We start from the raw sequence: 16,636 nt of genomic DNA on the forward strand, positions 1-16,636 counted from the left end.
CACACGGTGCCAGCTCACTACAGTGGAGAAGTAGAGTTATTTGTATGTAATTAGCATCCAGTCTGCATCCCATTTGTTTAAAAGGACATAAGTTTTCAAATATTCTTCAAGATTTTAATACTAAAGACTATACTAGGAAAGAGAAGGGTTAAAATATTTCCTCTCAGTACACAGAATGTATATATTATTCATATCGCCAATATATTGGTGCTCGCTTAGCAGCGCTGTCCCCAAGACATATCCACATCTCCGTTACCAAAGAAAGTACCAAACAGTCAGTGGGAAGAAAAATGCCGAATGGAAAACACAGATGTGCAAGCCAAGAATTCATTACTAGTGTGAGCTCTTTAATTTTCTGTGCCCTGCAATTCCCCTCCCTGTCATAAACGGACTTTAAAGCAACCCCCTCCCCAGTAAGCGAATTAAAGGAGCTATCTAATTGAAATGCGGTGAATAATTCAGCAGGCCCACCCTCTCTGTAATAATCTCTATGAAATATTCATGGCCGCTTCAGACTGGCAGTCTACATGGCAGCAACTTGCCTGTAATCAGAGCCTCGTGTCCTCAGCCGGCTGTAGTTCAGTCCTGCCAGGAAGGCAATTATCTGGATGGTTTTGCCCAATCCCATTTCATCTCCCAAAATGCCACCTGCCTGTTGGCAATGTAGTTCCCACAGCCACCGAACACCTGTCTGCTGGTACCTGTAGGAACGAAGCGGAGAAGAACCAGTAAGGAGACAACGCAACGCCAGGAAATGCTAGAGCCGTCCTAACAACGTGGAAGACATCATCACTACAAGGCTTACATTTTATATTATCCAAAAACAAACCGCATTGAATAAGCATCTGCCATCACAATGCCTTTGAAAGCAAAATTCATGTTTTTCTGAAATTTTGATTTGAATGTAAGACTATTTAATTCTGCTATTGCTTCATTTTCTCAAAGTCAATTTTGTGTCCTGCTAACAATGTTGCAGGCTGTTTGAAGCGCAGTAATGTCTATAAAAGGGGCTCCGTGGGAGAGAAGAATGAGCCAAAATTGGCTTCAAAAATCCAGTCCTAGGATCCCCAGGGGTGGCAGAGGCCTATCCTGTGAACCAATCCAAGTGCATGCTTATGGGGAATAACAGATGGGGACAACAGCATCTCTTCATGCTACATCCCCCAATCCAAGTGCATGCTTTTGGGGATAACAGATGAGGACAGCAATAGCTCCTCATACTACATCCCCCCATTCCAAGTGCATGCTTATGGGGATAACTGATGGGGACAACAGTAGCTCTTCATACTACATCCCCCCTAATATAAGTGCAAGCTTATGGGAATAACTGATGGGGACAACAATAGCTCTTCATACTACATCTCCCCCCTAATCAAAGGGCATTCTTATGGGGGATAACTGATGGGGACAAGCTCCTCATACTACATCCCCCAATCCAAGTGCATGCTTATGGGGATAACTGATAGGGACAACAGTAGCTCTTCTTACTACATTCCCCACAATCCATGTACATTTAGCCTGATAAGATAGAACAGTATCCACAGAAACTGATCTCTTATCAAGAACCTTAATTTTCTATCCAGCTGCTAATACATTCTCTTGCACTGCTGCAGATGGAGCAGATGTGACGTCCACTAAAACTAAATGGCGGCCACTAGAGCACCCACAGTAGCTAATACACAACTTACCTCGGACCCTAAACCCTTTTTTAGATTGCAAATCTGCAGCCTCATATTTTCCCTACAGATAAAGTGTACCTAATGACACTGTCACCATCTTTTTGCACCCTTCTCCGAGGTCAGCACACGGTAGTGACAGTCACAGTGAGATGTCTGCAGTATGAATCTGTGCATGAGTTTTGGAGAAAATTCATTTTATCAATAGCAGCACATACATAGAGGACTACTTAAAGTAGTCCTGGATATTCATGACCTGCAGGCTAGCTCCACCCACCCCACCCTCCAGCCAATGATTGACAGCTGTCTGCTTATTACAGTGCATAGGGCGGAGGGCAGGATGGGTATGGCTGCGGCTCATGAATATGCAGGACTAATTCTGTGCCTGGCTGCTACTAAATGTAAGTTTCTCCAAAACTCCTGCACAGATCCCCACAGAGGACACATCACTGTAATCAGTGTGATAGGTCCTACCTGATGGGACTATCAGTGAGGGTTGCAAAAACATGTTGACATGTTGAGTTCTTTTAAGTGTTTATTGTAAATGTAGTTGTTGCCTACTAACTAGGATTATCTGGACTAACAGAACTTTAGGCCCCTCCTAGATGGGAGTTTTCAAAACTATGCTGTTGTGCCTGAAACTGTTAAAGGACAGATAAAAAACAGAATGGCAAATGTTAGGATGAATAAAACGTGCGCTAACCATTAATAAACAATGCTGCAATCTATGAAGACCTTACAGAATATTGCTTTCACATTTATTGTGTTGAACTTGTTTATAGCTCATCACTATACTCTTGCTATCTATAGGCAGATATAGTATGTATTAAACTTGCCTAGCAGGCATGATGGGAGCTTCTCAGGAAGGGTGGTAATGACAGAAGAAAGCCTCTATGTCACACCCTTCAAATTTGGGATAGACTGTAGTTATATGGCAGATATACTTTTAGGGCTAAATGTTCTCCACTGTATGAATACAATATACTTGGTGATGTAATACAACTTTATGCAAGCCATTCACAAAAAAAACACACATAAGAAACGTTAGAGAGATTAGGACTCACTTGTACAACTTTTTCCAGAGACCCCCAGGTATGCAAAAACCCTCATCAAATTCAGCATCACTGTCCTCAGACTCCTCCGCCATACCCCGCTGCTCGTCCTCCTTAGCTTGTTGTTTGTAGTATTGCCTGAAAAAATACAGGAGTGGAAATTAGACATCTATCCTATGCCATCTAATGGCCAATGGGGGTAGTAAAACCTTACAAAATCACCACTAAAAATGGAGCCTCTAAGATGTAAGGAACGCCAAAAATCCTTTAAAAAGTCTTATCGCATCAGGAAACACGCAGTGAACCTGATGCATCCGGTCAAGTGCCCAGAAGCACACTAACAGGATTCACAGTACTGATTGCTACTGGAACAAAAGAAATTGAGTAACTTTTTTTCAGTTGCTAAACTGATTTTAAAGCGACCCACCGTATTCGATGATTGTACAGCTTGGCATTTCCATCGTCTCTGCACCGTTTTCCCTTTAATGAGCAAGGAGTTTCTTCTTCATCAGAACTTGGTAAGAACTCTGGGTCTACGGAACCCTTACGTTGGGGTCTTTTAGTAACTCTTTTCTGTTGAAGTGCTTTTAATTCATAGTCCGAGCAAGGGCTATCACGTGTCATCTCATCCTCCTCCTTCTCCATCATGCTCTGCTCCCTTTCATCCGACCCCTCACTAACATCTTCTTGGTTGCATTGTGTGGACAAGGCATCTACTTTTTTACGTGGGATTCCTGTCCTGAGTTGAGTCTGCAAGGCTTTGCTCTGTAATTTCCTTATTCTTTTCTTCAGTCTTTTCTCAGCAGATGGAATGGAGGTAATTTTAATTACGGATTTCAAAGCTCTATTATCCTTCTCCGCCTCCAGTTGCATCCTCTTTTTGTTGGAAGTAGAAGGTCGTTTCCTCTGTGCGGCCATTTGTGCTTGATCGGAAAGATACTTCTCAAAATCAGAGGTCTCATTTAGCATCAGCTTTCTTGGTTTACGTTCCTCTTTCAGGGGTATCTTCGTGCCAAAAGGTGTCATCTGCCCAGTGCGGATGAGCTCTTCCCAATCATCATCTTGAATGGGCATCAACATACTGCCCAGGGATGTGGGCACAACATCTGACAAAACAAACAGCTTTCTTACAGACAGCAGAAACCAATACCAAGTGTTCATGGGTCTTAAGAACGACCAAGAGAAGCACAGATACTGAGCTCACCATCTTCAGGATTATCTGACCACGGCAGTTCAGGATCACTCTCATCCTGGTTGACACCCAACGTTGCTCTTAGACGCCTTTGTTTAGCCTTGATTTTTTTCAGCTGCTGTTCCTGAAGGTAAAATGCACAAGAAATGAAAGCATCAGCGTTGGCAGCTGAGAGAAAGGATATGCAATTACAGGTACCTCAATATACTGAGCCCCAAATGAAGTCACCAACTCAGTACAACCTGACAGACAACTTTTAATTTTATAACCTAGCACCCATTTAACATTTATTCAAAGAAGATTAAAATATGGGAACGTCGTTTTTTTTTTTTTTTTTTTTTAAGACCCCCTACCCAATGGGACATCCATATTATTTTGCACCCCGCAGCGATATAGAAGGGTCTTCTATTTAGAGACTTCCATTCGGGGTGACAACCCCAATCTTCATGTTGGGTGTCATAGTCATTAGGAAATTATAGGGCGAGTTTTGCCCTTAGTGCGACGTTTCATGTTGATTGCTGTACCATCGCAGGTGTGGATATCCTTTTGAATATGGCAGTAAACTAGAATCCACATCAGGATTGGCAAGAAAATTCCTCATCTATATATCCTGATAGGTACAACATTCGTGTACTGTATATTCTCATTGTGGTTTTGTCTGTGTACATACTGTTAGCATCATCCCGCAATTGCCTGCTGTGTGCTTACAGTCGTGGAATTACGGAGATTCACATATTTTAATCTTCTTTGAATAAACATTAACTTTTAAGTTTCTAACATTGCACCCATTTGTCCGTCACATTGTGAAAGGAAAAATAGAATAGGGATAGAATAGTATAAGCTAAACTTCTGGAGTGGGTGTATGTGTGAATGTGTACCTGGCATCTCATTAAATATTAAAACTACATGGACTGGCAGCTCTTATGGCTCAGATAATGTGACTTGGGGCACATGGCTGTTTTATTCCTGACACGTGCCCTAGCGTGGCAGCACTGTTCAACCTTCCACTCATCTCTAGCCGTCTGAGCGCCCCCAGTACTGCACATGCTGGCACTTCCCCTTAGTGGCCTCCTGCTCTGATCCGAGACCCCACCTCTCTTCACTGAGTGCAGAGAACAAGTACACAGGGTAGACAGTAAAGTAGTAATACTTGTTAGTTACTGTCAGCAACTTATACCAGTCAATCTGAGCTCTGTAGAGCCGAATTACCACAAAGAGCATAATGATATCTCGTACGTGTGCTCATCAGTAATCAGTATTGGCACAGACATAACTGTGGTACACTAGTTCACAAGGCACCAATCCTGTGACTAGGGAGAGCAGAATGAACAGACTATGAGCTGCATGTAGGGCGATTTGGCCTAAAACTAAACGCAGGATTTTTCTCTTCCTATAAAATCTATTTCTTGTCTCATTCATTGGGGGGATACAAATTTGACTGTAGGTATAGCTACTGCCATTAGGGGGTTGGTACTAAACAGAAAAAAGTGTTAGCTCCTCCCACTTTACTATATTCCCTCTCTGTAGGCAGCCAGCTAATCAGTCTGTATGTGAGCAGTAGGAACAGCCAAGAAGAAACGGAAAAAAATAACATGAAATAATACAATATCATATTAGAATACATATAACCATGTGCGAAAACCAAGAAAAAAGCCCCAGCCCATAGGAAATAAGAACATAATTATCTGGGTGAGTGCGGTGATTTCCCCAATGAACGAGACGAGAAAAGGATTTTACAGCAAGATGATCTTGTTTTCTCGTCTGTATCATTGGGGGACACAGCTTTGACCTTGGGTATATATCACCTGCTGATTGGAGGTGGACACTAAGCAGACAAACGAGTTGGCTCCTCCCACTTGCTATATACCTGCAGGTACTCAGCTAATCAGTTTTTAGCTTAGTGTCTGTAGGAGGCAGACCTCTTCATTCAAGGTCTTCAAGACTACAGGGATGTGGGGACAGGCCAAGAAGCTCACTACCTGTTCCCCACAAGGAGGGTGGACGACAAGTGTCTGTCCTCCTCCAAGTAGCGATTGCAGGTCGACAGAGCAGTATTATTCTCCGATCTACCCCTATGCAAGAGGGCAAATGGCCAGACGTTGCTGTCTGTTCTCTGCCCTACCTGGAGAAGAAAAGGTGGCATGGCTGGGGCCCGCCAGCTATAGGTCCCCCAGAAAAATCGCCACTCCCCTCCCTGCAGGGTATGGGGAGCTGGTGAGGGGATCCTGCTGGAGGCAAGGAAGGAAAAAAGAAGATAGGCGAGTAAAAATGAGCAGGTAAGAAAATAGCTTCCCTTGCTGCGCTGCGCCTGTACAGGAGTCCCCCTCCTGTGTTACACTGCCTGACATGCTGTGTATTTGTCGCTATGCGGTTTGTATTATGCCTACACTGGCCACCTTAGGGCCATGTTAGAGCTTGCTGTTGGGATCTGTGGTTTCTTAGCGGCTCAGCTTCACAGGTGTGGTTGATTGTGCTGCCCGAGTATGGTGCTTCAGTCAGTCAATTCCCAAAGTCTGTGCTCATGTATATACTGATTCCTTGTCAGTGTTTGCTGGTTTTCCTCTTGAGCAGTCCTGTGTTCCTGTATGTGAACTGTGTCATACTTTTGTTTCTCTGTTCTGGTATGTCCTGCTATGAGCAGGGTCATTCTCATGCATTTCTGCGCAGGTTCTGTTCTGTCTGAACTGTGTCATACTTCTGTATCTCTGTTCTGGGATGTCCTGCTATAAGCAGTATCATTCTCATGCATTTCTGCACAGGTTCTGTTCTGTGTAAACTATGTTATATTTCTGCATCTCTTCATACTTCTGTATAGCTGTTCCAGTATGTCCTGCTGTGAGCGGCTTCCAGATGCACCGCCGGGCGGCTTCCAGGTGCAGCCCAGCCGACGGGCGGCGTTTTCTGTGTAGCCGCTGTGTGGTATTTATGTGTTTTGCATGGGGTCATATGGCTTGATTTGTACCGCCATGGGCATGTGCGTATTGGCCACCGCACGTTGTATTGGGTTCATTTGCCATTGGCCGCCTGCCGGACCGCTTGACAAGCCTGGCCGCTGCGCTGATACAGCAGGTGTTTTTTTTTGTGCGCGGAGGGTCCTTTATGACAGGGGCTGTGGCTGGAAGATAGGAGGCCTACTGTCACCTTCTTGCACAGCTCATGCTCCCCCACAATGGCTATGTGCCCCATTCCTAGGCGCCATGGCCCCGCCTCCTCCTGCAGGTCGACGGAGCAGTATTACTCTCAGATCTACCCCTAATCAAGAGGGCGAACGGCCAGACAACGGCCGATCAACCTCAGTGTGATTTTGGGCCTACTGAGACCTGTGGTACCTGCCATACTGGGAAAAGAATTTCTTGCAGGCAGCCTTAGCGCAGTGTCTGGGTCTAGGACGGCAGGCAAGAGACACGTGCCATGTGCGCTTTAGATGCAGTACAAGATTGCATCCAGCCATATTCGGACTGGTTATCAGCAGTACTCCAGCAGCTGTAGCACTTTCCCTGCTTACAGGATGAGACATGGGCTGGGGCCACCCAGAGCCGCATACTGTGTGCGCTAGCACTGCTATATGGGATTGACATCCAGTCAGTCAAAGAATATCTCATCTTGTTTTATCGAAGTATAGTGGTAGGCCAGGGGGTTCACCCTCCATCTACTAGCTCCCCTCCGGTCAGCTCCGACATGCTGAACCACTACGGATCCGGTCCCTCTCCAGGCGGGTAGTGGTAGCTCCCATGCATTCACTTGGGGTGCTTCCTATTAACCCTTCAACAGTGGTGCTGTCGTTACGGCAACCTGCCTAGCTGAGTATTTGCAGTCTGGACTCCAGCAGACCCTGACGTTCAACTAGGTCGCCTGCTAGAGGGCCCCCAGCTCTTTTAAGTTTCACCCCCCTTTCTGATGGTGCTGATGTCACGGCCAGCTCCCCCAGTCTACTCGTCCCTCTTCTAAGCGGGAGGCACTATCCAGCGGAAGTTCTTTGTCATCAAAAGAAGGTCATTATCGCCCTGTTGCATGTTACCTCACTCCATGCGGTATCTTGGCCCACATTGATGAAGTCTAGTCCCATGGGACGAGCCGGTTACAAGTGGGCTCCGTTGTAATTCGCAAGTTTACCTCTCTCTAGTGGCAACACTAGCGGATCCTTGGGTTTCCGAGGTGGGTTCCTCGCACTGGGGCTGCTTCGCGGCAGTGCAGGGTCACCAAACCAGAGACATCGTATGTACAGGCTATGTTATGGCACATATTTCTTGATCAAATGGGGCCTCGCTGGAAGCTCCTCGGGATGGTTCAGTTTTCTAAGGTCCCCTTTACGCTCCGTCTCTGAGCATGCTGGATGCCTAGGTACCCATTAACGCTAGTCGCTGTTAAAGAGCTGATAACGCTTCTTTATACATGCGGCTTCTTATATTTTCCCACCCCTTGGTTACTGCTCTTAAACTTCCCGAGGTCAAAGCTGTGTCCCCCAATGATACGAAACCTAGTTTTCTCATCTGTAAGAAACTTACCGTGAATTCTTTTTCTCGTCCTGTTCATTGGGAGACACAGCACAGGGTTCATACAGGTTTTTTTTTTTTTAATTTTATGACTTTTCCATGACAAAATCTTGATTTTCAATGACACTCGCGGAACTCAAAATACATGCAATTAAAGGTTTAGGGCTCCTCCACACTGGTGATCGCGCTATTGCTGCGTGAAAATCGTGGCAAAATCCCAACTTTTTTTCTAAGGTTTTTGAGCATCAGAATTGCTTTTTCTCACAAAAACATGGCTGCCATGCAATTTTTTCAAGCGATTTTGCTGCAATTTTTAAGCGCGAAAGTCAATAGGACTTTCTAATGATGAAAATGCATCACACAAAAATCGCAAGTTCCTGCTTTGCGATGCAATAAAAAGGAGGCTCCATTGGAAAACATGGGAGATTTAAAAAACAAAACGCAAAATGCAGAAAGATAGAACATGCCGGGTTTTTTTTTATCTTGCAACATCGCAAATCTGAAGGCAACTATTGAAAATCATTGGTTTCATAATTCTACGCTTTCACTCACTCTCACATCGCTAAAAAAAGGTGTGATTTTCTAGCAAGCATAAAGACGCCCTTATTATTTTTTGGGTTTTTTTATATACAAAAATTAAAAAAGATGCACCCTGCTAAGTTCCCAACCACGAGAGGCTGGTTGAGAACAAAAACAGGATTTTTGGTATAACTTACAGTAAAATCTCTTTCTCGTCTTGTTCATTGGGGGACAAAGACCTTGGGTACAGCTTCTGCCACTAGGAGGCGACACTAAGCATTAAAAGTGTTAACTCCTCCCCCTAGCTATACCCCCCTGCAAGCATCATGCTAGCTCAGTTTGCATGCAGGCAGTAGGAGCAGCCAGTAGGATACAACAATAATAGATAATAAATAACCATAATAACGAACTATAACTCATTCCAACACCATGTGCGACTGCACCGAGGACCCTCCAAACCAGCGGAGTATACATTACAGCCCTAATACCACACTGGGTGGGTGCTGTGTCCCCCAATGAACAAGACGAGAAAGAAATTTTACGGTAAGTTATACCAAAAATTCTGTTTTCTCGTCTGTATCATTGGGGGACACAGTAAAGACCTTCTAGAGCAGTACCCAAGGGGCTGGGAAACTATAAGAAGCCGCATGTGTAAAGAAGCAAATCCACTCTTTAACTGCGACTAACGTTAATAGATGACTAGTTATCTAGCATGCTCAGAGACGGAGCATAAAGGGGCTCGAGTAACGATCCCATCCACCCTTCAAGAGAAAGAACTCCTGATAAGGAGCTTCTGACGAGGCACCCACTGTGCGAGTACTATGAGCCGTAACACAGCCTTAGAATATTAATTCACTGGCACTGTACTGCACCCTGTACTGCTGCGAAACAGAGCCAGTGCAAGGAGTCCGCTCGGAGTTCCCGAGATTACCAGCAGCGAGCCAGCGCGACTGAAGAATGCTACCTGAGAGAGGTACTCTTGCATAGTCAGACCGAGCCCACTTGCCACCACTTACCACAGCGTTCCTTGGGACGAGGCACTACCAAGAAAGGTGCCCACCGAATACTCCACTGAAGTGGATTCCCGATAACAGCAGCAGCGAGAGAATATACAACAAGTCGATAATGACCATCTCCTAATGACAACCTTCGGTACAAAATCGGCATCCAAAACAAAGCTGTGGAGCCATCAGCGTCGAAACTCCAGGGAGTTGCATGCCTTCCAACAGTCGGCCTAGTTGTAACTCAGCTTCCATATAACTCCAGGTTGTCAATATCACCTTTCCAGTCCCACTGCGAGGGAGGAAGCGGGACGATTTCAGACGCCAATGAAGAAAAAATTATTTGCGATCCATAACCACTTCTGGTCAAAGTCCCCTGTTGATCATTGCTGAAAAAGCTTGCAGCGGAAGGTTCCTGGTTACCTTTCGACTATCTTGAAGGAGTCATCTTTGCAGCTGACTACCACCAGAATGCGGGGAACCTAGAACCCCAGGACTGATCTCTGGCCCAGGCTGCATAGCTGAAGCGCAGCATGACTCTGATGCTGCGTATCCCGATGGCCCCCATCCGTCATGTCAACTGCCTGGTTAGCTGTAGAGCAAAAAGGAATTGCATCAAAAGATCCTTCAGGCCCATGATCCTGTGACAATACCCACAGCATCCACCTTCTGTATGAAATCATGGGCTTCGGAAGAAGTCTAGCCTTGGAATGGAGACTGACTGGTTAGTTAACTAGGATTGGCCCTGTACCAAGATATCGGTGCAACCGCACAAACCAACTACACCAAGTACACCGATACGGGAATCTTGCTGGTCCTTTTGAGGTAACCTTAGTAGTAGAAAGGGAGGAACCCCAAGGATTGCCAACAGTACAAGAATAGACTGTTTCACGGTCTCCTGCAAGCAATAAAGCAGGCAGAACAACACAGGAGGATCCCAGCGTGCTCCTGGATCCATCCAACTTAACTCCGTTGGTATTGTTAACTTTCTTATGCGATCCGTGGTGAATGCTCAAGGAACTAAATTAGAGACTGCTCTGACTTACAGAGTACTCCTTTCGGCCAGCGTCTGCCCATCCACAATATAGGAGAAACGTGGGCTGTTCTGCACCCATCAGGGCAGCGGGGGACTCTATCTCAACCAGTATCATGCCTGTAGGCTACCCATGATCGAACGGACATGGCTGATAAAACTAGCAGTCCAGGTTCCTAGAAAAAAACACAAGATGGCTTGTAGTTCTGAGACCGCCCGAGAGGGAGCGGCTCACAGTGGATTAGTATGTCATAGAGCTGACCGGAGGGGGGCTCTATAGATGTATCTATAGCCCCCCAGCTCACGGTTGGAGTTGGGACCCAGAATCGCCACTATACATAGACCGGACTGTGTAGAAGACGAAATGCTCTGACTGAACGTCACTCGTCTGTGGCGAGAGCGCACACAGTATGCGGTCATGGACAGCTTCAGCCTGCGGTTCTCCTGTAATCGGAGATTGCACTAAGGTCGCCTGCAGGAACAGCAGGTGGTCATCACAGGGGAGCTAGGTAAAGGTCTGGTGCTCAAGCTCACCCAGAGAGGAGGCGCAATGTGTTTGCAGAGTTCCTATGAATAGTACTCTTTCCATCTGGAAGGTACCACAGGTCTCAGCAAGGCCAGAGAAAAGCCAACAGGCCAAGACAATCTTGTTCATAGGACAAGGCTTATTCTGGATGGATCTCAAATGTAGTGAGCGCTCGTAGTACGTAGCTCTGGCGGGCCCGTCTGCGTATCATCCTAAATTCTGACACTGCAGTAGGCTGCCTGTAGGTAAATGCAGTAGGGCAACGACAGGGCAGCTAGCCCTTAGGACAGACTCAACCCGGTCTGGTAAGAGGAGCGATGCATGCAGGGTATTCATGTGCAAGTAATCTTTCCAGTAAGGAAGGTACCACAGGTCTCATCAAGGTCGGAGTACAGCTGACAATCAGTTTGAGTAACATCGTCTGTAAAATGAGATATTCTCTGCTGGAGGTAAATCTCGTATTGCAGCGAGGGCGCACTTAGTATGTGACACTGGCCAGCCCCTTCCGGTGTGTCGTCCTGTACATGGACAATGCGTTATGCTGCCTGCAGGGAACTGCAGGAGGGGGAACAGAGAGCTATCAAAAGGGAAAGCTCAACCCAATACGGACCAGACATGAGGAGTGATGTGTCCGGAGAATCCCTGTGTATGAGGTCCTTCCACATGGAAGGTACCACAGGTGTCAGCAAGCCTGGAGTAATGCTGACGATCAGTTCGAACACTGTTGTCCGTGAAACGAGATATTCTCCAGCTGGGTGTAATCTTGTATTGTAGCGAGAGCGCGCATATATGCGGCCCGGGCTGGCCCCTGTCCGCGTGTCATCCGGGACTGCAAGAGGGGCAACCGGGGAGCTTCCGTTAGTGAAGGCTCAACAAGGTGTAGAGCAGATATGAGGAGCGATGAGTCCGGAGAATCCCTGTGTATGTGCTCTTTCTGATATGGAAGGTACTACAGGACTCAGCAAGCCTGGAGTAATGCTGATAATCAGTTTGAACACTGTTGTCAGTAGGACGAGATATCCTCTGCTGGATGTAATCTCGTATGTAGCGAGAGCGCACTTAGTATGTGTCTCTGTCCGCCCCCGTCATCCTGGGCATGGACCCTGCGGTACGCCTGGCAGCAGTGAACTGCAGGAGTGTCAACAGGGGCGTTACTGAGGTAAAGCTCAACCTGCTCCGGTGCAAACATTAGGAGCCATGAATCCAGAGACTCAGTGTACAAGTACTCCTTTTATACGGAAGGTACCACAGAAGTCAGCAAGCAGGTGGAGTCTGGGTTGGGAGGTACAGCTGCATATGGAGTGGTCGGCAGGTCACCATAACTATGAACAACTGCTGCTGCCAATGAAGAACAGGCCGCACAGCTGCAATATACCCCAGTCTGTGCTGGCCATGAAACAAGTTATACGTAGTGAGCTACGCAAGCTGGCCAGCGGCAATTAAAGCAATGAAAAAACGCCCAGCGGAAAAAATGCACGGTTCTACACCTGCCTGGCAGTGGCGTTAACAGAGCGCGTGCCCCAGACGGTGCTGCAAAGGAAGACACCGACAGCGCAGGGTCTAAAAACTGCGGCCGCGCAGCGAACAAGCTGCGGCCGCACTCTATGGCACATAGCCATGCGCTGGCAAACTCAATGGTCGCATAGCAGCAACCTCCAGTACGTGCAGCAAGAGTTGCTGCATCTCCCTGCAACTACACGTGGCCGCAAATTCGAATGGCCGCGCGCAGACAGACCATGACCACACACAGAAAAGTCACATGACCACGCGGTGGCACTAGGAAAACACACCGTGCAGAGAAAGGGGGATAGGGGGAAGAGAGAGAGAGGCTCGCAAACCACGTGGCGTCAAACCCCCCGCATCGCACGGAGGCCATAACGCCAGGCGGAACAAGAAAACTGCAAAACACAAGCCGCAGGCAGACAATACACTACAAACCGCAGGCGGCACGCTATGGCAGACTGATATATAGTTTGGTTTAACGAGTTCTAGTACAATGTGTCATTTCTCCATTTAACCCTCTGCTCACTCTGAGCTTACTAGTCATCTGGGTAGCTCTATTCAAGGATTGACAGCTGTCCCCATACCAGTGAGCATAAAAGGATAGCTATCAACCACTGCCCAGGTGACTTCGTCTCTTCAACAGGACGCTTGTAGACTGCACTGCATCTTAAATCTGACATTTTCGCTTTAAGTATTAAGAAACCCAAGTAAAATGCTCACTAACCTTATTATGTTTCTGCCTTTTCACAGAGTCCAGTTTCCTGCTAATCTCTTTACAAGTTGCAGCTTGTGGTGAAAGTTGATCAATGATTTTGTTGATTTGCCTTAAGGAAGTGAGACATGAACTGTAAAGAAAAAAATAAGTAACATTTGGTCTGGATGTTTCCTGATAGTTTAAAACACGACTAGAAATCACTGACATTTGATGAATTTCAATATATCATAATTTAGCAAATTACCAAGTCTCCCTGAAGAAACTGCATGTGTGATTCCAAGCTACAATTCCCAAGAATATATCAATGCATCTTCCTCTTTAGGTAAAGATAAAGCCCCTTTGTGCAAGCACTGAGTCATGACCAACTCCTAGGGAGTTTTATTGGCAGACTGTTTTTGCGGGGTGGTTTGCCATTGCCTTCCCCAGTCATCTTTGCCCCCCAGCAAGCTCATTTTACCGACGTTGGAAGGATGGGGATTGAACCTGCAACCTTCGGGTCATGTGTGAGAGCTTAGGACTGCATTCTGCTGCCCTAACACTATGCACCACACGAGGCTTTACCAAGTATCCCTGAAGAAACTGCATGTGTGATTCTAAGCTACAAGTCCCAAGAATGGGGCAACTTGTAGCTGGAACACTCATGCTGACAGTTGCTATCAAGAAGGTTTTATGCCTTGATGCCAAAGTGCAAAATAATAGCAGCAACACAATTAAACTGATATAATAACCCCCTTTAGCTTCTTAATATCCCCTTACCTCAACTCCTCCTTAAGTTCTTGCTGTTCCTTCTCAGCTTCAGCTACTCGTTCAGCTCGATTGGCTTCTGTTATGGCATTATCAACTTGCTGCAGGACTCCTCGCTCCAACACTTCTTGGTCATACACTGCCAAACCAAGTCCTTGGAGCTCTAGAGCCTGCTGAGCTGCTTCCACAGCCTGGATCTGATGGCGACTGATTTGTAGGATGGACTCTAATTTTCTTGAGGGCATTTCGGGACCATGAGAAAAAAGGCAATGGTTTATCATAGTTGATGGTCCAGGACAATCACTGCTGCTTTGTGGCTCTGCAAAGTCTGAGGCACCCGGTTGTTTTTCCATGGGTGGAGTGTCCTCTTGCATTCTGTACACAGGAGGAGAAAAGAAGAGTCAATGTGCAATGCAAGTAGATCAGACATAAAGGTGTACATTACAATAAAACCCATGAACATTTAAAAATCTTAGTTTCAATATATCATATTTCTTAGTCCCTTAATACCCAGTTCCTAGAAAATAAGCCCTACCCTAATTATTTGGGATTTTCGGAGAGGGTTGAAATATAAGCCCTACCCCGAAAATAAGCCCTAGCCGCATTATATTAAAAAATACATTACCTAGCAGGCTCACTCAAGGACCCTCCCGCTGCTCTCCGGAGGTCATGGACAGACCTGGACTGAGTGGAGCTTCTGAAGGCGGGATTTATGAATTAATCAATTAATGCTGTCGCTCAGCCAATTCATAAATCCCGCCTCCACAACACGATGTCTGTGACTTGTTCTTCAACCACTGCTCAGCTAATCAATGCAGCACTCGATGAACCAATCACAGCATCACATTGGTTTATCGAGCGCTGCATTGGTTGGCTATGCAGCGCTCGAGAACCAATCAGAGCCATCACTTCCTTATGAATCCATTAACCAGGAAGCAATCTTCTGTGGGCGGCCGAAGACTGCAAGAAGCGGGTCGAAGCGCCAGAGAGCAGCAAGAGGGACCTAGACCGAGCCTGTTGGGTGAGTATAATAAGACATTTCCCAAAAATAAGACCTACCACCTCTTTTGGAGCAAAAGTTAATATAAAACAGGGTCTTATTTTTGGGGAAACACGGTACCAACATCTCTAGTTGTCTGGTTAATGCCATAATATTTGGTGCTCTTGCATACTGAATATGTTCACTTCCCTGGTCAAAGCCAACATTCCTGATGTTTTAATGTAAACAGTTCATTTCAACTCATTTGGCTACATAATTAGCTGTAATAAAACCCAGGTCCAGTGAATCCATCCAATCATCCTACCCTGTTTATCCAGAGACGTGGGTCTGCGAGGAGGGGGGATAGTGCAATGACGGGAGACGTGGGTCTGCGGGGAGGGGATAGTGCAATGATGGGAGACATACACTGCATGTTCGCCAAAATGCTACCACCAGAAGATAAGACAAGTCCCACAAAAAACATGGCCTCATATGGCAATGTCGATGAAAAAATAAAAATGTTATGGCTCTTTAAATGCAGCAAAATATAAATGAAAAAAATTGCCTGGTTATCAAGGTGTAAAAGAGTCCGGTCACTAAGGGGTTAAAAGTGGAGCCGTGGAGGAGGACCTGCGCACTTCCCTCCCTTTACACATCTGCATCAGAGAACTTGCTACGGGCACCTTTATAAGCAGCATTTTATCATACAATCCGTAGAAAATAATGGAATAGCGAGTGGAATCACATAAGCAGTTTTAGAGTCAAAGTGGATCCAAAAAGAAGGCGAAAGCATGAAGTCATCTCCCTTTTGTCTCCATTTCTGTGTTGGACTCAATAACGGCTGATTCCAGCCTAGATGTGGTGGGAAGTTTTTCAGTAGTTATACCATCAATCGTAAGAACGGATGCCAGGGTAATTATCTTCAGTTTGACTCCAAGTATAATCTGTAATGACACCAGAAGCAGCGGACAGTAGTCTGACCCCAGAGTGATGACCTAACCTAGCAGTAGGTCACCACATTCTGTAGAAAGCCTACTTCCACCACTACACGATCATGAAGCTATAACCATAGGCCCGGGATTCTACTGACCAAATTCACCAGGCAGCTTGGATTTAATCCCATTTGGTGAGATCTACATTATAGGCAGTCTTATCTCCCCTCCACCCAGCCAGCATCAGGGAGGAGAACCGACAAATCTCATC

General features: G+C 46.1%; 1 protein-coding gene across 2 annotated transcripts in view; it reads right to left on the reverse strand.

Moving 5' to 3' along the window:
- ERCC6 (ERCC excision repair 6, chromatin remodeling factor) overlaps positions 1–16,636 on the reverse strand; it is an 89,826-nt gene that overhangs the window by 69,452 nt on the left and 3,738 nt on the right. For both annotated transcript variants that reach the window (XM_066600344.1, XM_066600345.1), the window contains exons 2-7: positions 14,467–14,829; positions 13,720–13,840; positions 3,933–4,044; positions 3,156–3,834; positions 2,741–2,866; positions 543–701 (exon numbers count right to left, since the gene is read on the reverse strand). In XM_066600344.1, coding sequence (XP_066456441.1) covers positions 543–701; positions 2,741–2,866; positions 3,156–3,834; positions 3,933–4,044; positions 13,720–13,840; positions 14,467–14,828 — 1,559 coding nt within the window. In that variant the 5' untranslated portion in view covers position 14,829. The remainder of the gene's footprint in view (positions 1–542; positions 702–2,740; positions 2,867–3,155; positions 3,835–3,932; positions 4,045–13,719; positions 13,841–14,466; positions 14,830–16,636) is intronic.

The sequence above is a fragment of the Eleutherodactylus coqui genome, chromosome 4 (assembly GCF_035609145.1).
Source record: "Eleutherodactylus coqui strain aEleCoq1 chromosome 4, aEleCoq1.hap1, whole genome shotgun sequence".
NCBI lineage: Eukaryota > Metazoa > Chordata > Amphibia > Anura > Eleutherodactylidae > Eleutherodactylus > Eleutherodactylus coqui.